The sequence below is a fragment of the Chinchilla lanigera genome, unplaced genomic scaffold, assembly GCF_000276665.1.
Source record: "Chinchilla lanigera isolate Chin_1 unplaced genomic scaffold, ChiLan1.0 scaffold00012, whole genome shotgun sequence".
In the NCBI taxonomy this organism is placed as follows: Eukaryota; Metazoa; Chordata; class Mammalia; order Rodentia; family Chinchillidae; genus Chinchilla; species Chinchilla lanigera.
This window is the reverse complement of record NW_004955413.1, coordinates 17,147,822-17,170,536: the sequence shown is the minus strand read 5'-3', so window position 1 is coordinate 17,170,536 and position 22,715 is coordinate 17,147,822. Positions and strand designations below refer to the sequence as shown.

At 38.2% G+C, this 22,715-nt stretch overlaps 2 protein-coding genes across 2 annotated transcripts in view; one reads left to right on the top strand and one right to left on the bottom strand.

Moving 5' to 3' along the window:
• Window positions 1-6,428: 6,428 nt before the first annotated feature.
• Golt1b (golgi transport 1B) lies at window positions 6,429-20,276 on the bottom strand. Its single transcript, XM_005379060.2, has 5 exons — window positions 20,105-20,276; window positions 15,470-15,561; window positions 13,925-14,103; window positions 12,444-12,525; window positions 6,429-9,537 (listed from the first exon to the last, which is right to left on the bottom strand). Exons 1-5 carry the CDS (start codon window positions 20,127-20,129, stop codon window positions 9,499-9,501), a joined length of 417 nt encoding a protein of 138 aa, XP_005379117.1. The 5' UTR covers window positions 20,130-20,276; the 3' UTR covers window positions 6,429-9,498.
• Window positions 20,277-21,828: 1,552 nt separating this feature from the next.
• Window positions 21,829-22,715, top strand: part of Recql (RecQ helicase-like) — a 33,266-nt gene continuing 32,379 nt past the window's right edge. Inside the window, exon 1 of the mRNA XM_013511493.1 lies at window positions 21,829-21,877. Within this exon, the coding sequence (XP_013366947.1) occupies window positions 21,862-21,877 (16 nt within the window). The 5' untranslated portion in view covers window positions 21,829-21,861. The remainder of the gene's footprint in view (window positions 21,878-22,715) is intronic.

Below are 22,715 nucleotides of genomic sequence, written 5' to 3'. Positions count from 1 at the left end.
TTTTAAAGGTAGGAATGATTAAGACTTTCAAGAATTCTAAGAATCTTAAGGTAGCAAAAATAGTGAATAGTGCTAAAGAAAAGAGGCAGGGATAGAAGTACGAAAATAAACATACAGAAAATGAGCAAATGAAGCAGAGTCAGAAAAGTGAGGCCCTGAGTTTGATTCCCATTACTGAAAAAGAAGTTCAAGTAGAGCAATCAGAAAGAAAAGAGAAATTGCAGGGGATCCTGTTGGCATGGAAGCCAAGAGAGGCTATCCAGTAGCAAGATGAGGTCCAGAAGTATGCAGTGCATTTGAAAATACGATGGTTTTTGAAGATGGGTGCAAGATTAATAATGAATAAGATGTGGAAAAATAAAGCCAAGGACTTTAGAAATGTCACAAAATGAGGGAAAGGGTAAAATGAAGATTGTTTTCTCTTTTACAGCATCAGGGATGGAACCCAGGGCTTCACATATGCTCGGCAAGGGTTCCACCACTGAGCAATGTCCCCGGCCCTCTTATTTTATTTTTACTGAATTGAGCAAGCTGGCCTTGAACTGCCTTACTTCCTTTGTAAAATACTTGAGCTCAGTGGGGATTTGTTATTCCTTTGGCCTTTCAGTGACATTTGAAGCCTTTCATTTTTAAGAAATGCCTAAAATTCCCTAAATTATGAATTATGAATGTTGTGGAGAGGCAGTCTGCCTGGACTCTCCACCCTCCCTGCAGGCAGTGTAGGTCCAGGGCACAGACCTTCCCAGGAGGGTATGTGCTCAGATGGAGGCTTGAACTAGGGGAAAGAAGATTCTGAGTCCAACAGTGGTGGTAGCCAGATTGAATTTCTAGAGCACTTCTAGCTACAGTGCTAGTGGCAGATTCTAGTATTCAGTGCTACCTGGGTGGTGATTGTGGATCCAGTGTCACTTTAATAAAGTGTTCTTTTGCTTAGGTCAGTCAGGTTGGTTGGTTTGTGTTGATAACTGAGAAATCATTTTCAGATATAAATTCCAATGGGGATGGTCAGTAGAGAAGGAGAAATTAATGACGCCGAAGAAAGAGAAGATAACAGAAATAGGAAGATTTTTAGGCCAGAGGAACAGGATCTAAAGTATATGGGTGTTTAGTTGAAATAGTTATATCGATAGGCAAACACTGAACAAGGATGCGTACCTCATATTTCTTACGAAGTATGAGACATGAGAGGGAGATGAGATGGCTCTTGTCTCAGTCCATTCTGGCTGCTATGACACAATAAACAAGTGCAGTAGTTTGGATCTGAAACGTGTCCCTAAGGCTTTCTTTATAGAGTTGTGCTATTGGGAGATGGTAGGTTCTTTAGGAGTTGGGGCCAGTGGGTGATTCTCAGGCCTCTGGGGTCATGGTTTTGAAGTGAAGTGGGACCCTAGCTCTTTCCTCTTCATCTCTTCTGCATCCCTGGCATGAGCTACCATCATGATGTGCTGCCACAGGCTTAAAAGCAGTAAGTCCACTGGATTGTGAACTGGAATCTTCAAAACAGTGAGCTCAAATAAACCTTTTTATTTCATAAATTGATAGTCTCAGGCATCTATTATAGAGACGGAAAGTTAACACAACTGAGGAGGGCCCTCTTCTGGTGACCGTACTGCTGTGTGCTCACATGGTAGGCAGGCAAGCACGCTCCCAGGACTCTCTTATAAGGTCATAAATCCTACTCACGAGGGCTCGGCGCTCCCAACCTCATCAACTCCTAAAGGTCCTGCCTGTAAAAACTATGGCACTGAGGACTAGCATTTCAACATATGGAATTTTAGGGGATACAGACATTTAGCTCACAGCACTTCCTTAGAAGTTCTGGCCCTGCTTCCCAGGCATCCATGTGCATATACTTCAACGAAGATTCTTTCTGAAATGTGGTTTGGATTCAATACAACTGGGATGGGGTGTGCAATTCCACATTTCTAATAAACTGCCAGGTGACACTGGTGCATGCTATTGACCCTTGGACATTTTGAATAGCAAAGTTTAGGATATAGGAAATGAGGAAAACTAAACCTGAGCATTTGCGTAGCTGGGAGGATGGCAAGAAATGGGGGGCAGAATAGCTAAGCTTCATTTGAGATTGATGTGTGAAGGGCTGATGTGATTACGTACACACAAATACTTGGAAAAGGCAGATTGGAATTTTGGTGCTTGATATTTGCACTTAGAATGCCAGAGGTTTGGTTGGTGAATAAGAAGGAGATTAAAAAAAAAAACCACACCACCAGGTGTGGTGGTGCACGCCTGTAATCCCAGCACTCAGGAGGCTGAGGCAGGAGGATCATCGCGAGTTTGAGGACAGCCTGGGCTACAAAGTGAGCTCAAGGCCAGCCTGAACTGCATAGTGAGACCCTGTCTCAAAAAGACAAAAAAAAGAGATGTTAACCATTGAAAGTGAGTAAAATAGTCACTCTACTTTAAATGTTAGATTTTAAGATTTTAATTTCAAAGGATTGTAGAAACAAGTTAAAACAATTAGCTACGAAAAGGAGCAATCAGTTATATCAAAGATGCTGTTTATTTTAAATGAAGTCATATGTGAAACCCAATTAGTAAGTTGCTTAACAAATAAAATGACTTTTCTTCTCCCTATACCAAGAGCACATAAAGGTTTTAGGAAGAAGGATAAGAAAAATGAGTCACCAATACAAGATGCTTTGAACTTTCAATTTTAGGGAAAACGAATGTGCTTTGTTGATAACAATTTAACTAGTGAGTTCACAAGTAGACGTTTTACATCAAAGTTGCCATTTTCAGTTTCCTATGCAGAAACGAAGAGAAAGGTTTGACATGTTATCAATATTGTAGTCTTGCCAAGAGTCACATAGCAGAATGATTCTTCTTAATGGCTTTCCAGAGGGAACTGGTCCCCAGTATGTTTTTGTTAAGTCACAAAACTTTTTAAGATTTTACAGAGTGAAACCAAGAGATGGGCTACACTGTTTGGTACAAAGGGAAATGACAGATAAACTATTGAACACACTGACCAGGCAGCTGGGGTTGAACAAATAGTTCCCTAAATCTTTTTTTTGTTTTTGTTTTTTTCTGGTACCGGGAACCGAACTCACGACCTTGAGCTTGCCAGGCAGGCGCTTTTGCCGCTGAGCTAAATCCCCAGCCCCCTAAATCTTTTTAAAAAGGCATACTCAATCAAGGTAGACCATTTTGCCTTCCTCACTGATTCTATTTGGATTTGTACAATGGACTTGTAAGGTGCCCAGGCTTAAACAATTACTTGTTACTTTTTAAATGCATTCGCTCAAGGAGAGTGATTTTTGCGCACACATAGTAAGCAACTGCTACCTTGGAAAAGGTTCCCTGAACAATATGGTTATTGTGGTACCAAAATATCCAAATTACTTTTTTCAGTGATGGAAGAGATTTGGGTTGGTATAGTACGAATGAGGGTGTGGGCCTCATTTCCTATGTTGGCTTTACTCTCTGCCAGGGCATCTGCTCCTTAGCACAGTTGTCTCACCAAAAGATAGAAGTATTTTCCCCAAAGGCTATCGATCTTAGGAGTGGCTTTGGGTCATTCAGAAGCCTTGTTCTCTAAAATAAAACTTTCTGCTCATTGGTCGAGGTCTTTACCCAGTTTTCCTTGTACTTAGGGTTTAGATTCCCAATGAATTTATGTCCTGGAATAAAGTAATTCTTCTGTTTACAAGTCCTTCTGGATCCTTTCTTCAGAACTACATGAAAAGAGAAGAAGAGAATATAAAGATACTAGTTTTCTGGAGTGTTAAAAAGCACTGTCCAGAAAGCTAGGGTTAAAGTGAAGTAGGCAAAGCTAAAGTTGACTATTCTGCATGGTTATCCCAATTAGAATATTTAAACACTCATATGTAAGTTGAACATAATATGCATGAATGCAGGTACAACGATGACTACAGGGTAACTAAGAGTACAGGGCTGTTAATGGTGGACTAGAGTAGATCATGTAAAAATGGCCAAAAGATACAGCAAAAATGTTTTGGATAAAAGGCAAGTGTCAAAATACCATCCCCAACAGCACTTTGGAAATGGTGAGCCTCAGAAACACGGTAAGTGAATTGATGACTTTGTAATGTGAATTAGGTTGTACATTATTTGTAGCCAGGTCTGAGCATCAAAAAAGAAGGTGAGACATGTAGTGGTCCTACTTCTTTTTTTAAAATTTATTTTTATTTTTAACAAAACAACAATGAAGACAGAATCAAAACAACACAAAATCAACAGAAACGATACATGACCTCAAAACAATGATAGGAATTTACAATGGTTGCTACATTACATACTGTTATCTTCAACAACGTTGCTCAGTTCACCAGCCTTAAGAATGTAAGACTGATCAAACGATCAAAGACAGTAACAAGTAATAATAACAATAATAAAAAACCAACATTGGAAATGATGCAGAGCTTCACCATACAAGACGGTAGGAGTTCAGCAATGGTTCTTATACTGCATATTGTTTTCCGATCAGTCATTCTTATTACCAGATTCAAGTGTGCCAAATTAGTCAAGAAAAAAGAAAATTTTAAGGGTCTTGGACTGGAAATACTTCTAGGACAATAATACTGCTTATTTTCTTAACATTTTAAGCCCTTTTACATTTATTTTTCAACTCAATTTTACAGTAGCATAGTAGATACTGCGTTTCACTTATTAGCAAGCTCACAGAACTTGAATTGACATGATGCTTAGTAGTAGGGTCAAGACCAGTGCTTAGGTCTGGGGGTATGGCTCAGCAGCATGGCGACTGCCTGGCAGGCTTGAGGTCCTGAGCTCGATTCTCGGTAACAACAAAAAAAAGACGAGCGCTCACAGCTATCTCAGTGGACCACACCAAAATGCTTTCTCTTCACCATCAGTACTGTTTCCCATCTGAGAGGGAGTGCTGCCAGGATCCCTCCTGGAGCTGAGAGCACTTTCTGCCTATCTTCATCTGAGGCATAAAGTCACTTTGTAATTTTCTGCTGGGGAGTTTTACTCTGTAATAGCAACTCTAATTACAAAGCTACTACCTAGAAAAAGAACCACCATAATAAAACCACTTTTTAAATGTCACACAAGAGGAAAACTGACCATCAGTGGGTCACCTCAAACTTTTGCAGTAGCTTCTGAGCCTTCTCAGTAGCCTCCTTTTCTGGTGAAAAAAGGCAGCCATGCACCCACTCTGCAGCCACTTTTTCCTTCATGATTCTTCCTGTTCACTGATGAGCTGCTGCGTATAGCAGCGTTGGTTTTTCAGGTCACAAGAAATGTGAAGCAGAATGGTAGGGATTTTGCAGGGGCCAAATCGTTCACCTTCATGGCTGATAGAAATCTGCTCTGTAAGACTTATTCCAATGATCAAGAGTGACACTATCACAAAAAGATGGGAATAATTAGGTTTCATCTATTCAACCAACATTTACCAGGCACCTACTAAATGTCAGGAGCTGGAGATACAGACGTAAGGGGAGATCTGAAACCTCAAGAATCTTTTCTGTTACCAAATAAAAAGCAAGTAGATAGTTGTAGGAAAAGACTGAGGATAGACCGAGTGGGTGAGGAAAGAAGTGACAGAAGTGGCATTTTAATTAGGCCTTGAGAGCTGCATAAAGGGGCAGTCAGGGAGAAGCGAGCAGTCAGTGAGTTTCAGGCACACAGCTTCTGTCCAACCTCTTACCGCGGCTAAGGCAGGACAGAGGCTGGGACTTTATTCAGCACAAGACCTCCTGACAACATGAGAGATAAGGTAGATATTCATTAACAGTTCCAAGCCTTTCAGTTCACCTGGCAATGGACTTGCAATTTAATTACTGTACCCAACAAATAACTGTACTTAGGTTGGTACATCCGGTGGTAGACATGAGCAGTGATTTTTGGCCTTAACTGGATTTATTATTAGAACACTGCAGATGTGAAGTTACTCTGTTTAGGCCATAAATACTCAAGTAATGACTTATTGTTTTCTTTTACACAGAAAAGTTCTAAAAGCGTTTCTCCACCGATGTCTAAGTTCACGGCCCTCTTTTTAAATTTTGTAAGTAATGGCAGCAGTCCCAGCAGCTTTCAGTAAATCGCCTCAGCTGCCTGCAGCAACAGAAATTCTATGGCAGGCTTCTAGACACACAGATGAGAGTGACCATTCTGCATGATTAGGCTTACAACTCTTTTCCAAAAAAGGGAAAGAAAAACCTGCTATGGTAACTTGGTAAGGTCAGCACGTGTATGGAGTTTTCAAGAGAAATCATGTTTAGAAAAACCTTCTGGAGTTAAAACTGGTGTCACTTTTTCTCTGAAGATACTTTCTGAAAATAGAATCAGTCACAGAGCACAGTCCTAATGTCTCAGTGAGGAGAAAATAAGGGTTAGAATATGTAGGCCACAAATTATTCTACTACCATTTACTTGTAGTACAATTCAGGCTGTTATTTGTGAGTGTGTGGTTCTTCTTTTTTTTTTTTTTTGGTACGGGGAATCGAACTGAGGACCCTGTGCTTGCCAAGCGGGCGCTGTGCTAGAGGCATCTCCCCAGCCTTAGGCTGAGTTACCTGGAAATGAGGCTAAGACTTCACAAGTCAAGTTACAGTTACAAATTCTCCTTGGATAGATGCCACCGCTTGTTCTCCTGGGCCCCTCAGGCAGGGCAGGACTTTCAGTTCTCAGGATACTTAGAAAATCTGCTGAAAAACCAAATGCTTGCAGACCTTAGACCTTAATCTTTCTTTGCAGTACTGGAGATTGAACCTAGGTCTTTGTATGAAGTATATTCTCCCCTCCTTCCATGTGCTTGAAACAGAATCTTACTAGATCTCTAAATTGCCCAGGCTGGGCTTAAATTTGTGATCCTCCTGCCTCAGCCTGGGATTACAGGCCTGGGCTGCTTAACTCTGCTAAGTCAGACTTTCTTAAATAATATACTGCCCAAGGCCAGTGGCATTTTTTTTTTAAATTTTTAAATACTTTTCAAATTTAAGAGTACTTTTACTTACTTGAAGACTATCTGTGTATACAACATTAAAAATATAGAAATAAGATGTTAAGATCATTTGGTAGACATGAAAAAAATTGCATAATTAACTAGTTTTTAGGAAACGAGGTGGGTTTTTCTGCAGTGCTAAATTAAACCAGGATTTCAGAATAAAGACACACTTGGCCACCAATTAATAGAAAAGTATCCTTTACTGAGAGGTAAGACAAGTGCATTTACAATATTCCATTGTTAGATTATATAATCTGACTGAGACTTTTAAAAGCAACTGTATACCATGAATTAGAATTTGTAAGGGGGAAAGACAGACATTCTAAATATGTTTCTGTTACAGAAAATACATTTGAACAATGACAGAAACACTTAAGGCTATGTAGTATTAGACCTTTTCTTCCATCTCTACAGAAAAGAAACAACAAACCAAAGTATCTTCATCACAGACAGAAGGCTGAATTTGGAAGGGAATGAACAGTAACACAGGGCTTGTTACAAGGCTAATATGTTTAAAAATAGAGCCTCACCAAGGTTCTGAGTAAGAAATACACGCTGCCAGGCAGTCCCACACTCACATCGGTATTAACTGCACCTTCATTAGAAACTGAAAACTGCTCCAGCCCCTCAACCTAAGGACTCAGAGATTACAAATCTTTTCAAGTCCAATAACACTTTCTGAAATAAGACTGCTGAAAAAGGGATCTGTTACCAGTGCAAAGAACATTTTGATAGAAATTCATGTCTACAAAGGAGTTAAATGATACAGATGTTCCTTACACTAACAGAGGCTGTTCTTGTTCTAAAAAGGGAGGACTATCTAGCCACTGGAACTAATATGGGTCAGTCAAAAATGTGTAAGAGTCCTACAGGGCACCTTATATAAGTCAGTTCTCAAAGAATATATATTTGACACTCTCCAAGTGAGGATATGATTTTTTTGAAGAACATCAGACACAACACTAGGTCTCTTATTTCGTGAACTATTGAGGTAGGAGTCTCCGTTTGTCCCATTTTCACAGATTACACCATAAAGTCAAATGCAAGTACCAAGTACAACAGTAACCCACAAGGCTGAACCATTACACTATATACCAAGGCTTTCCTTTTGTAGACGAGCAAGATTGGGAGTTCTTTGTGCATTCAGAGATACAACTAAGGAAAAAGAAGCACTTATCTATTTTGTAGACGTTTGTAAATAAATATCACAAATTTCAATTATGCTTTTATGTAGTAAGAAGCTTTGCCCAGTGTCAAAAAAATAAACAGCACAATCATTAGTCATAAAACAAATAGTACTGTGGATACTGAAATGTGTTTCTATGTCTACAACCAAAGCTGCCACCTTAGAAAAGGAAATAATTGCTGTTTCTTATTGTCTGTCGATTAGCAATGGCAGGAAGAAAAAAGAAAACATGTTTTTGAGAAACCATAGCCAGTTTAATTATGGTAAAATAACGTCAGCGCATAAACTCAGGTGTTTTCTCCTCTAATGCAAGGTCAAGAGTAATTACGGGAAGCGTATGTCACATACTTTGACTTTTGTGTTACAAAAGCTCATTAAGTGAACAGCCCTAAAATAAGTTACAGGTTTAGTTTTGTAACATGTTACATGTCTTACACATTGCCAAAAGTTATTTTCATTTATAAAAAAGTAATAAACCTCTCCTGAATTTAAAAATGAAAACATAAGGAAAAACTACATCATGAAGGAAAAACCCACTTGATATGCATCATTTAGTATTTTAAATAAAAGACCATTCAAAGAAACTGGATTATGTAACAGGTGACTGCTGGGTCAAGGATGCTTCTGTCAAACGCTTACGCGTACTGAACGATACAAACAGATGTGCAGAACGGACTTCCAAGAAGTACGGGTGTTTCTGGAGTGTGTCACTGAGCAAAATTGCTTCGTCAGCTAGAAACTAAAAGCTACTTAAGGATGACCTAGAATGTCTAGTTCAGAGTTCCACTTGGCTTTAAAATGTAAGTTTCAGAAGAACCACACAGTTTTATTTTAATCACGTTTACAAAACCAAAAAGTGATTGGTGACATGGAAACGGGCTTTCCTCGTGTTGAACACATCCAAGCGACATAATCCCATCCAGCTCATGCGTCACCTTCAGAGACACAGTGCAACTGGGAATATCTTTGCTCTCACAGTGGGTATTTCTAAAAGCCAATGCTTTGGGATGCTCTTGAACCTTAGAAAGAAGTAACAGGCACCACAGTCTCCTAAGGATGGCTGTTTCGCGCATCATGGAAAGACAAGAAAAATAGCCTGCGAGAGTTTCAATCCGCACTGTAACAGGGATTTCATCTCCCTCAGTTTGCTTGCTGATTTTTCAGACCACTTGATCAGAAGCCTATTTTCACAGGTTCTTCGCTAATTGCTGTTGGTACTTTGTAGGCTAGACATTTAAACTTCTGTAAAGAACACTGCAAGCTATTTCGTGTAATTTAAGTTTGTGCTGAATATTCTTCAAAGGGTTTTATAAATAATACAATATTTTAAATGAGTCTTCAAATTCACTTGTTGTTATACCATATTGTTGCTTTCTCCAACTTTATCTACAAACTGCAAGGAGAAGAAAAACAGCAGATTAAAGGAAGCCTATAGCATTATAAAACATCACATCCACACTTCAAATGTTGCTTTAAAAAACCAGCTTTCTAAGATTTGTGGAAATTTCGAGTATGACCGACAATGATTAATCCAGTGTTACTCACCACCATCTTTCTGACACATAAATGTATATAAAATTTTTTTCTGAAAGTTATATTTGCATGACATGTTATACATATGAATTAAAGGGTGCAACATGAAAAATGCAACACAATGAATAAAAAAATTGTATAAAATGAAGTTAACACTACTAACAACAAAAAATAACAACTTGAAATGCCAGCCATTCATGCAGTAATGAACCCAATAAGATATTTCCACTGACCATTACTGTGGATCTCTTCTGGGCCTATGTAGTCTTTGAACAAACAGATTTAACTCCATTAAGTTCAATTATTAACAACAGCTGTCAACTAGAAATACTTTAAATGTGTATTCTGGACTTCAGACTGAAAGTGACAATGGCATTAAAACAGATTCAATGATGCAAACATAAATTTATAACCATTAAATATAAATTTTAACACACATTAATGTAAATGATTATTCATTTTGGTTACTCCACCCCAAATAAAAAGCAGTTTGGCTTTCTTCAGCATTCCAGATGGTGATGTAAAGATTAAAACAAAGAATATTATTAGTGGGTATATTACAAGTTACATAACCGAAATGGTCACAAAATCATCAAGTTCTAGCAGTCATCTAACCATTTCTTTTATTTCACGTCACATTCTTAATCATTACAATGAAAGGCAATTATGTATTGTAGTGTGTGTCCATCTACGCAAACACTGCAGAATTCTTAAATTAAGGACACAAACAATAATTAGAAATTTTTAACTAGAAGTTTCAATAAATTCAAGTTATTCTAAATATAAACATCTATTATTATATGAGGTTATATGAAATAGATGGCAAATGAAATCAGGATATACTCCCATAAGCCGAATTAATAATTAGGCTTAATAGTTAATAATTTAATATTATCACAAATAGATAAATGATACACAAAAAGTTGCCCTGAAAGTACTCATGAACTCATTAGAATTTCAAGGTAAATTTCAGTGAAGAAAAAGTGTAATATTCTCTCTCCAAAGATAACTTCAAATATTTCGGATGTCTTAGCGCTAAGGTTCTGACACTAAAATTAACCTGTGGATGGAAACGAGATTAGGTGAAGACTGGTACTTATTTTCCTCTGGCTAAGCCATCCTTTACCGCTTAGAGAATTCAACGACTGCTATGGATTTTCTCTCTAGAAACATCTATAAAAATCTGTAGGAAGCAGAGAAACTCCTTGGACCTAACTAGAACATGAAGTCTTTTTAACATGTCTTTAAAGTCTCTTTATCTTGATTGTTCAGGACAGACTTCAAACTATGAAACTGATCCAAAGAAGTGTATGCACCAGTGATACTTCTGACCACGTCAGACCTACAGCTGAAAAGATTCCTTTCAGCTCTGCTGAGTTACAGATCACCCATATTATTTTTGACTTTAAGGATCTCATTTTGTGCTAAAACTTAAGGAAGCAGGCTAAAAGTCCCTGATGGTGTTGTGAGATAGGGAAGTCTTCTGTGGTAAACAAGGTGTTGTTTTCCTAATTTGTCTCTCATTGAGTTTATTATTTGTGTACAGGAACACTATTGATTTTTAAAGAACTCAGATTACAAATATCAGACCCCTCAAATTTAAAGACTCAATCCAAATATAGGCATCTGAAATGCAAAGACACTTCTCAGATGAAGGAGTAGAAACAGTGAAAAAATGTTCATAATCACTGGTCATTTAAGAGATGCAAATTAAAACACTGAGATTTCATCTCACTCCAGAAAGAATGGCAATTATCAAGAAATCAACCAATAACAAATGCCGGCAGGGCTGTGGGGAAAAAGGAACTCTTCTCCACTGTTGGTGGGAGTGCAGACTGGTGCAGCCACTGTGAAAGTCAGTGTGGAGATTCCTCAGAAAACTAAAACTAGAGGTTCCATTTGACCCAGCTATTCCCTTTGTTGGTATCTTCCCAAAAGAATTAAAAGTATCATACCACAGCAATACACAGCCACCCAGGTTTATACTGTGGCACAGTTTATAACGGCTAAATCTTGGAAATAGCCCAAATGCCCATCAACCAATGAATGGATAAAGATGTGTTTTGTTTTTTTTTTTTTTTTTTTTACTACAATGGGGTACTATTCTGCCATAAAAAAAACAAGCTCAAGACATTTCCAGCTAAATGAATGCACCTTAAGACCATACTCTTAAGTGAAATAAAGCAGACACACATTTCAATACCACATTGTTTCTCTGGTATGAGAAACCCTAAGTATAACTAAAGACCAAAATGTATAACCGATATTGGGAAATGGGAAGAAAATGTTCAAATGGGAAGAGGACCTGAGGGTAGGGAGGAGGAAGGCAGAGAAAAGGAAACAAATGGAAACAAAGCTTTTGTAAATAAGGAGGGGAAGAGGGGTTGCAGGGAGGATAAAGGAATGGGAAAAAAGGAATCAAGTTATATCATGTACAGGTACAAATTCCCTATGATGAATGTGATCATTACGTATATCTAAAATGTACCAATAAACTTGATTAATCAAAAAAATCACAAAATAAAAATAGAGAACAATACCAAAAATGAAAATGGTAAAACAAAATTTTAGGTTTTATAGGGTTAGCAATGATTATTTTCTGGTATTTTTGGTAGCCATAATCTATGTGATGTGATCATTTATGTCATAATGAACAACTCATCATTTAATCATTTCACAATTACTCATATTCCTACAAGTAAAAAGCATTAAAACGTATTCATTTTGGTGGGTTAAAAATACATTGCTAAATACACAATTACTTACTGATCTAATTCCCGGTAAGTTCAAGAGGGATCCAAGGACTGGCACTCTTCTAATAAAGCCAACAACCACAGGGAAGAAGCCCCTGAGAGACAGGAAAGAGAGCTCTCTTTGAAAACAGCATTTCCTGTCACCACGATCAATTACTAATCAAGTACGAAGAAAGGACCCTACCACATTTGTGAGTATGTTAGGGACGTCAAACTTAGACCCTTAAGTTACTATCAATATAAATAATTTTGATTACTGGCAAAACGTGAGCAGAGTGTAGGGAGAGGTAGCCCTGTTGTATGCTCAGATTGTCTCAGTTTGATTGCTGAAGAATTCCAGTTTCATTATTCTGTATTCTGTACCACATCAAGCACCTCTGAACTCGGTTCTCTGTCTTTAGTTTTTCTATACATACTTTATCCTGAAGTTAGAACACTCTTTTTAAGACACCAGTCTGGCTATATCACTGACTTAGAAATCTTTGCGCTCCCTATCCATCCTCAACATTGTTCAGATTTGGTAAGAAAATAAAGTAACAAGTCACTCAGAATACACCTGCAGCCTCATTCCAGACCTCCCTTTCAGTCCCACTGCAGACCGTTTCCTTTCATTCCCCCCATGCTCCTGTCCTCCTGGACCAGTCATTCTTTTTGGTAAAGCTGTGTATTTTCCAGGTCCTCTCTGTTCTTTCTGCCAGTGAAATGTCCCCTCTTTTTTATTTTCTGGGATGGTTCTTCTTACTCATTCTTTAAGGTCCAGTTTATCAGTTAACATTTCTCACCTCTGTCTGACTTTATTAATGTCTTCCTGGATTATGATACTGTAATAATTTACACACTTTTAAGCTTATGACACTATCCTACTGGTATCTTTACAGTCTATTTCCCACGTTAGAAATTCCCTAAAGCAGATTTGGCACTAATAACCTTTTACAGCTATTGTGGATAATATAGTACCCAGCAGAAGGCAAAGGCTATGAATTTCTTCAATAATGAAAACCAACTGTATTTACAGGTACTTCTTCACATGCACATTGTTTACTGACTGCTAAGTGGCATTTCCAAATATTAGTTGACCCAAATCTCCCAGAGCATATTTGGTACAGAATTTTCTATGTATATGCACTAAAACAAACTGCCATCAAATGATCTGACATTTGAATTATGAAGTATTAGGTTTTACTAATACTGAAATTTTACTAAAATTCTGGATCTACCTATGGTATCTATCTATCATTATTCAGTTAATGAAAATATCAAAGTGTCTTACAGTGCCAATAAAATGACTTTTATTGCACTGAAAATACTTTACAAGATAGTTTACCCTTAGACAATCATTTACATTAGACAAACATTTTTATAGCTGTCTGTTGTAAAACTGTAAGATTCAGGCTAAACAAAAACTAAAGGAAGTTATTATCTTATACTGATATAAACACCTGTGTTTTTGTAATACTTCATTTATTACAAGAGAAAATAAAATGATTGTCTCACCTGAACAAGAGAAAGAATCCATAAATTTCGAAGATCATGCCTATTAAAGGCCAACCAATAAGGACTACAAATACACCACCCAGGAAAAATCCTGTAGCTTTCATTTTATGTTTTTGGAAGAAGAATCTGAATGTTCTTTCTAAACCAATTACAAAAGCCAAGCCAGCAACAAATAAAACCTAAGAGACAAAGAAAATGCAACATAGAAAAAGTAGTTAAACACACTGCATAAATTTGTAAAGGTCAGAGCTAAATATAATAAAAAGAAGCACATTTGCTTGGCTTTTAATGTGGGCAACTGGCCAGAGAGAACTCAGCGCACTACCAAGAAGCAGAACCAAAGGGTGGGTTAGGCATGGCACGCTGTAGTTGCGCTCCACTCCTTTCACTCCTCTATCTTGATTAAATGGAGATAAAGAAACAAAGATGAGAATCAGTGGGCAGCTGCGTCTGCAGTAGTTTCCCCAGCTTTTGCTGGATGGGGCTGGCTCAGTCAAGCAGATGAGCTAGCAAAGGATGGACAGGAAAGCTGCCCATAAGTATGTCACCCCAAGGTCTCTTGGTCTGAAGTATCTACCATGGGCTACGGGAGCGTCTATAGGTGGGAGAAATACGGATAGAGCTAAACTGACAGCAGAAGCAACACTGCAAAGCCGGTAGAAGATTCTATGTTTATTAATATCAGAATATCTGGTGGTAGCAGAAATAAAAATACAACCAGATATTTAAAAAGTTTATGTATATTTTGTATATTTTCTTGGTCAAGAAACTATGATTAAAATCTTGCCTTTTCCTGTGTTGCTTTTCAAATTTTTCCATCCCCTATTCACTTACTTTAGTGAAAAGTATTCAGAGATATATACCGAGCCCACTGGTGAAACTGTTTACGTCACCATTTATTAAAACATGCAGTTTGAGTAATTTTGCTATCTCTTATTTTTTCATATTTCCAACTAAAAGGCTGAATGGTATGTATGCTTAAGACGTGACTATGTTCTATGTGCTCTGTTCAGGGACTGCACTGCCTTTTTAGAAGTCACCCCGACTCCTGGATCTCCTGCACTACCCACACCTGTGCAGTGCACCACACCTTACAAAGAGTGTCCACTCTTTCTAGGCAAGTCGGCTAACAACACAGAAATGTGGTCCTTAAAAAGTTCAAAAGATTATTAAAAGTTGTTTATTTTACATATATCAAGCAAATGTGAAGTCGTACTTCTAACATTTTCATAAACTTACGAAGATACAGAACTATCAAGTCATAGATTTTGAACTGTTATTTAGAGGTAGCCTTCCTTTAATGTACTATAAATCACATAACAAACATTTCACAGGGTGCTTACAGAATTAGAAAATCTCATTGAGTATTTCTATTTTATTTAAACAGTAAGCTAACTGATTTTGCTTGATGGAAATAGAAAAATGTAACAGTAACTATATATGAGTAATAGTGAATTATTTCTCCCAAATTTGACAAAAGTAATAATTCATTTGAAGTAAAAACTTCCTTATTAATTTAGTAAAAATACATATTCAAAAACTCACATTTCCAATAGCCAGTAGTGCTTTGTCAAAAAACAGAATCATTCCAAAGAACAGGAAAAACACTCCAAATCCTGTTAATCCCATTCCAATTTCTGCAATGTAAGTTATACAGTTAAGGGTAGAGAAAAGCGAAAGTCACATTAACACCGGTAAACTAAGTATTCAGTTTTTCTTTTGGCTAATATAAGGAAGTATGTCCCCGACACTCCTGGTTAATGTAATGACATTCACAAAGATCTACACCAAATTAACGTCAGTCAATTATCTCAAATTTAAAAATATGAATGAAAATTCCTCACTCTTATATGGGAAGCAATATATGTTGTAGACACACCAGACGAAAAAAGATAAATGCAAATTTTAAAGGTTTGGCTGTATTTTTTTTTCCTCCTAAGAAACTCTGACTTTAGACAAAACTATATAGTATAGGTTTATTTATCTCCTTTCACATTCTATGATTATGTGCATGTACAATACCTGTAGTGCTCCCTTATCCTTCTTAAAATCAATTCTCTCTTTTTAACTTACTTAGAAATGTCATTGTAGGTCATCACAATTTACTTCATTGAATTATACATTGCTTCTCACAGAAGCATCAAGAAATACTGTGAGAATTATGGTAGCTATTATTTTAAAAGTTAATTTTTAGAAGTTTAGGCCTGACTTAACTTTTTAAGACAGGGTCTCCCTTGCCCAGGTTAGCCCAGAGCTAGCCTTCCAAGAACAAGGTGTGCACCATTGAGCTGGCCCACTTCTACCTTCTGGATGGTTTATTACAAATTTATTACCTGCAAATTTATCTAAACTATGAGTCTGTTCACATATTTAAGTCTAGAGTACTAAAATCACTGCTCCAAAGAATACCTGATAACAGTACTCTAGATTTTTTTCTTTTTTTATTTAAAACCAAAAATTTGTTGATCACTTCTAGAGGTCAGGAACTGTTCTAGGTACTGAATATACAGTTGTGGATAAAGCACAAGCTTTGAAGTCTGTACCTACCTGCATATAAATTGGTAGTTTCATTGACTTTACATTCTCTAGGTCTTATCTTTTTAGGTTAAAGAGTCTTAACCTTTTAAAGCGGTGATTTTTTTTTTTTTTTTTTGTGAATGCTACCAAGCACAGCCCGCTAAGCTACCTCCCTAACATTTTGGTTTTGTTTTCAGAGACTAGCTACTGATCTTGATTTTATCTAGAAGTACTATTCTGCATACAGATAATGACTGAGAAGATGCAACCATATTTTTGAAAACACAATATTAAAAACACTATTCTGGACAGATTTCTAATCTGTCATTTAATCTTTTTTTGCCTCAGCTCCAGAAAGCTAAAATCTAGGTCACAGCTACTGAACAACAAAAAAATTAAGCCATATATAAATGTTCTGATGATTTGAAAATTCATATCCACTTTACCTTCTTCTACCTCTCCCATCTCCTCAATTTCCTGATCATTAGTATCTTCCATTCTAGCCATGCTTTGCTCTTAAAGTTAGTCTAAATGAACTGAGATACCTGTCTGTAAATACACCAAATTAAAATATTTCATAGACATAAATTCCAATGAAAAGCTGAGCTCCTTTCACGCTTAAAAATCTTGAAGAATTTATCAAAATGATTTATACATCAGATACAATTTCCTAGGGGAAAATACAGATACAAGAGCAAGTAAAATTCTATTAAATATATAGTAGTTAGGGTTTAATCATTACATTTGAGTTACCTGAACAAGAATAATTTCTATTTGTTCACAAATAATCATAGCGATTATGTAAACATTTTGAGATGTCTGATTGTCAGAACAGAAATTATATGGAAACACACCTACTATGTACTGAGAGTATACCACGAATTAGGTGTTATGAGGTGTTTCACAGAGCTTATGTAATTTAATCCCCCTAATACTACTGGAATGTAGGCACAATCACATCAATTTATAGATGGAAGAAACTGAAATTTAGATAACTGACTTAAGACAACCAAAGTCACACTTCAGGTTAAGTATCTGAACCAGGTCTATTGGAGCTCAAAGTTCATGTGCTTAACTGTTATAAAATACTTTTACCCACCAGACTTTTTTTCAGGTTAATTATGTTTGCTCGTGTAACTCAAGGACACTGGGATATACCAAACTTCTGGGGAAAGCATATTTGGGTGATTCAAATTCAAAATTGCTATATTATCTAAGTAACTACGTAGGTGCCAGAACTATTAAAAATGTACTGCACTGAAAAAGGACAATATCTGAGCCTGGTCTGTCATTTAATCAAGAGATTATACAAGGATCCTGCAATTCCTTTAACAAAATTGTGAAGTTAAAAAATAGCAATGGTTCCATGTTTCCTATGGGCAACCAAGGACCAGAGAGATGAAGTAACTTGCCCGGGATCACACAATCAGCAGAAATGTGTGGGTGGGTGGTGGTGATATGGAGTCAGGCTAGAATTTAGATCCAGTCATCTCACTCCATAGTCAGTGATTCTACAGCTACAACATGGAAACCAAAACATCCCGCTGCTGTATCTAGTGTCTGAAGGGGACAGCTAGCTGTTTGCATCACCTCTGCCAAAACTCTCATTGGCTTGATGTTGTCAACTATCCCCTGATCTAAATGAGTCAAGATTCAAACTAGCCTCATGTGACCTTCTCTTATCTCCAGAATTGCCTTCTTCCCTGTCTTTATTCATTTTTAAGCTTTCTGGCTGTCAAAAGCCCTACACAGAGCTGCCTCCTTCTCACCAGCATCACACCCAGTAAAAGAAATTTATTTGCTATGTACTCCTGTCTGAACTCTTGTAGCATCCTACCTTCATGCCTCCAGCCTGTATGTTTAAAGAAGAAATAAACTGATAAATGTAATCTTAAAAAAAACCCCTACCTAATATAAAAGCCTACTGTGGGCATTTCATAGGAAAAGACATGCATAATCCAATGGCAGTCACCTTTAGCATTTTGTTCTCTTATTCACAACTGATTAAGAGAAATATTGTCTTTGTTACTACGCCTTTTAAAAAACAAGTCCTGCAAAAAGAACTTAACTGGGTATCAATTGTACTGAATAACTCAGTTGAGTATCATGGTAGATTTTTACCCTGTGTGACAAAACAAAGTGACAACTTAAAGTGACAACTCAGATGGAAAGGGGAACATCCTCCATCCTACCCCCTTAAATAAATCTTGGTTTTTCTTTTTTACTTTTTTTTTTTGTGGAATAGGGAAGAGGCCAATTATAGACACCTTAAAAACAATCAGGAACTGCCATTTTATTAAGATTGGTGCTTGGTCACTCTCTTCTAGAACTGAAATCTCACAATAATCTTGGCAGATCACTTGAAAGACAGCCAGTCCCTTGCAATCAAGCACAGACATATAAGCAAAATGTGAAATTCAAAATCTTTTGGCTGACTAGTCATTATATGCTTCCATTCACTGTACCGCTCTAAAACGTTTAGTAAATGAAGAATCAACAGTAAAATTTCACCTTCCTCACAAATTTCATAAAGTGAGAAGGCTTCCTATTCTGCCCATAGTTCAACCCTACCCGCTCGTTTTGGTTTTTGGAAGTATGTAAATGAGGCACTCATCTTTAAGTCTTTAATAAAAGAGAATATGTGCAGAATCATTCACATTTCATATATATGTATAGTAGATTAAGAAAAAGAAGACTGTACTTATAATTTATTTTTCTTGATCAGAATGGAATGAGGCCAAAGAGAGGAAAATCTACTAAAATGGACACTCTTTCTGGGCCACAGCCGGTGGTCCCAAGATCCGGACCCAGTTCAACTTCAGCAAAGAAGAGAGCCTGATTAGGGCACCAACGTATATGGGAAACTTCAGAAACTTGAGTTCAGGTCCGCCACGATTTGAATTTAACCTTAAGACTCCACTTTAAAACAAAGCATTTTAAATGAAGTTCTATTTTCACCTCAGTGAACTTTTTAATTTATAAAATTTTGAAAAAGTGCAGTCAGAAACGAAAAGTATGGCAGGCAAAAATTATCATGACCACCAAAATACAAGGCAGCACAGAGTTCGGGCAGATATATAAAAACACAAAAAATTAAGATCGTCAAGTAGGGGTTGAAAAGTGGATAAATTACAATGAAAGATAAGGAAGGAGATCGTAATGCTAACCTTAGAGACGAGAAAAGTCCGGGGGTGGGCTGTGTGGCAGGCAGAAAAAGATGCTAAAATATTAAAGCAAGCCACAGAGCACAATCTACAATACTAAAGAAGGAAATCCTCTCACAAAGTGGCTTTTTACTACTGTTTGAACTTTCGGCGGGTAGTAAAGTGAAGTCATGGCAAAGAATTTTTGGAAAGTTGCCTGCAGGCGTGGCAAAAGTCAAATATTAGCGGCGCGACCCAGACGCCCAACTGAAACTCCCGCTCCCCAGCTCGGGCGTCCCACCCAGCCCCCGACTCTCGGGGCCAGGACGGCCACTGCGGGTCCGGCCCCGTCCCCCCAGGCTGCCCTCCGCTCCCGGCAGCCTCCGCTCCGGCTCGCAGGCCGCCGCCCCCAGCGCGGAGGTTCATTCATTGACCCAGGAGGAGCGCCCGGCGGGCTAGAGCGAGCCCCGGCGCGGGGTGTGCGGGGCTCTCGGCGGGGAAGACGGGGAGACGGGCTTACTTTGGGTATCTGTTAAGGAGATCATGGTTGCAGCGGTGAGGCCAGCGGCCGCAGCACCTCAGAACGCCCAGGGTGGGAAGCTGAGTCGAGAGAAATGAAGCCGGGAAGCAGCCCAGAAGAGAGCCGCCACGTCTTCCGGAAACACGCAGTCGCCCCCACCCCCATTTAAATCCGCTTTCTATTGGCTAAGTCCGCTCCTTATCTCAACCAATAGCATGTGGTCTTGTTGGATGACGCTCCTGCTAGCCACACCCTCCGGCCAATTAGAGAAGGTAGTTGTTTGGAAGTAGCTGAACGTACGGACCCGGAAGGGGGATGCTCTGGGCTGGGTGGCGGGAAGGTTTTATTGGAGAGCGGCTGAACTAGGTGCGTAGCGGACCAGAGGCCCCAGGCGCCTCGGGGTTGGAGACCCGGGCGTCAGAGGCGACTCCTTTGTGGATAGAGATTGTGGGGTAACTCCTGGTACTGCTTTGAGGAGCCAGTTGCATGGCGCTCCTTCTTTGATCTTTTCCTCTCCTGCCAGAGGGTGAGGCCAGGGTATCCCCAGCACTTCCTTCCCCAAGTACTCAGGCAGGGGAGAAGTCAGCGCTTTAGTCACTGCTCCCGGCTGATGGAAGTCGGGCCTTTACGGGGACTTTCGCTTGCCGACCAGTCTCTCTCTCTCTTTTTTTTTTTTGTACAGATTTCAACTCATGAGGCCTGGTCAAAGCTTGTTTAGTAATAGGCATAATTTATTGGGAAATACTGCTTGAGGTGCTTCTTCCTTTCTCTGCTTCCCAGTAGAGTAAGGAAGGGTATTATTAAGTTCTTGCTGGCTGTAAATGCAGGTTGCTAGGATTGGAGAGACGTGGGTCTGGTCTAGCTTGTTGTTCCACGGTACAGTTCAATATTGATGACAAGCTGGCACTCCACACATTCTTTTCCTTTTGTAGGTATCTTGCTCATACTTTGGAATTGCAGACCTGCTATAGTTTATTACTTTTCAAATATACTTTGAGATACCTTATGCTATTAAGTTACATAATTTGGGGAAGGAACAGTGTTAACAGCCAATGAGGCATTGAAAACAATAGTGAAAACTGGATATAGATCCTATTGTTTCAGAAGCGTGGAAATAGCCCCTGCTAAAATGGTCCTGCCCTAAATACAAGGCACTTTGCTAGGCTACGTGAATACAAAGGTAAAGTGACTCAATACTTGCCCTGCTGGAGGATTTGGAGGATTTTACAGTCTGTGGAAGGAATATTATAATTGTAGGATGAAGTTCTTGTTTACTTTTAGTAATGTAGCCGTTCTGTTCCCATTTAGGAAGACAGGAAAGACGCACCAATCATTCCAGCCCAGTGGGTGGCTTCAGAATTATATGTTAGAGGGGCGTAATTCTATATAGGAAGTAGACTGAGTAAGAGCAGGACGGTCATGAAGCTACTTTTGTAGTTTTAAATGTTGATTATCTTGCCAAAATCCAGAAACTTTTCCATTTGGGAAGAATCGTCTTTTAAAAAGGTCATTGCAATATACAGTTTACTTTCTAACTTTTTTTTTCCTGCTTAGTTAGTAGTGACAGATGATCTTAGTAGTTGATTGAGCATTGTTGGTGGTCCTCTTTGGTTGTTTTTGGATCAAACCCATGACTCCAAGCACGTTAAGCAGACACTTTTCTCCTGATCTATGTCACTCACCCAAATAAAAACTTGTTGCCATATTTGTTCTTTCATTTCTAGAAAGAAATTTGGATCTCCAGTTCAGTTTTAGAAATGGCGTCCGTTTCAGGTTAGTGGAAGTGATTACTCTTTGTAGTTCATTTTGTTCTATTTTGAATTATATGTCTTTTGATGAAATGTTTTAAAAATTCTGATTATAGAAATGAATTTTTCAGGTTTTTATTATAGTAAAATATAGACAACAAAATTAACCATTTAGTTTTTATCAAGTGAAAGATTCCTTGATATTAAGGACACTCATATTGTTGTGCAGCCGTAACCACTACCCATCTAGAGAAGTTTTTCATCATCCCATACTGAAATTCTGTATTTATTAAAATGATTCATTACTTCCTTTCTCCCAGCCTCTGAAGGTTACTGTTCTTTTTGCCTCTTTGCACTGGACTGTTTTAGGTACTTTGCGTGGAACTGTGTGTTTGTCCTTTTGTGTGTGGCCTTTTTCCTGTAGCACTGTGTCTTCAGGATTCACCCACTTTGCAAAATGTGTCAGAACTCCATTCCTTTTTAAAGTTAACAATATTCCATTGCATGTTGTGTATACATTTTGTGTTTCCTTTCTTTTGTTGATGAACACTTTTTTTTGTTTTTTTCTTACCTTTTGGGTATTGTGAGTAATACTGTAGTGAGCATTGGAGTGAAAATATCAATTTAAGTCCCGCCTTTCAGTTCTTTTGGGTGCATAACTAGAATTAGGGTTGCTCAATCATATGGTACTGCTGTACGATTTTGAGGAACTACCATCTTGCCGTAGTGTGGCTGTATCATTAGGGATGTGCAAGGTTCCCGGGAATATGCTTTTGATACACTTCTAGGAACCTAAAGAAGTATGAAGAATAAAATATAAATCCTTTTCCTGCTACTCAAATTAATGCTGTTAGCTGTAGTTA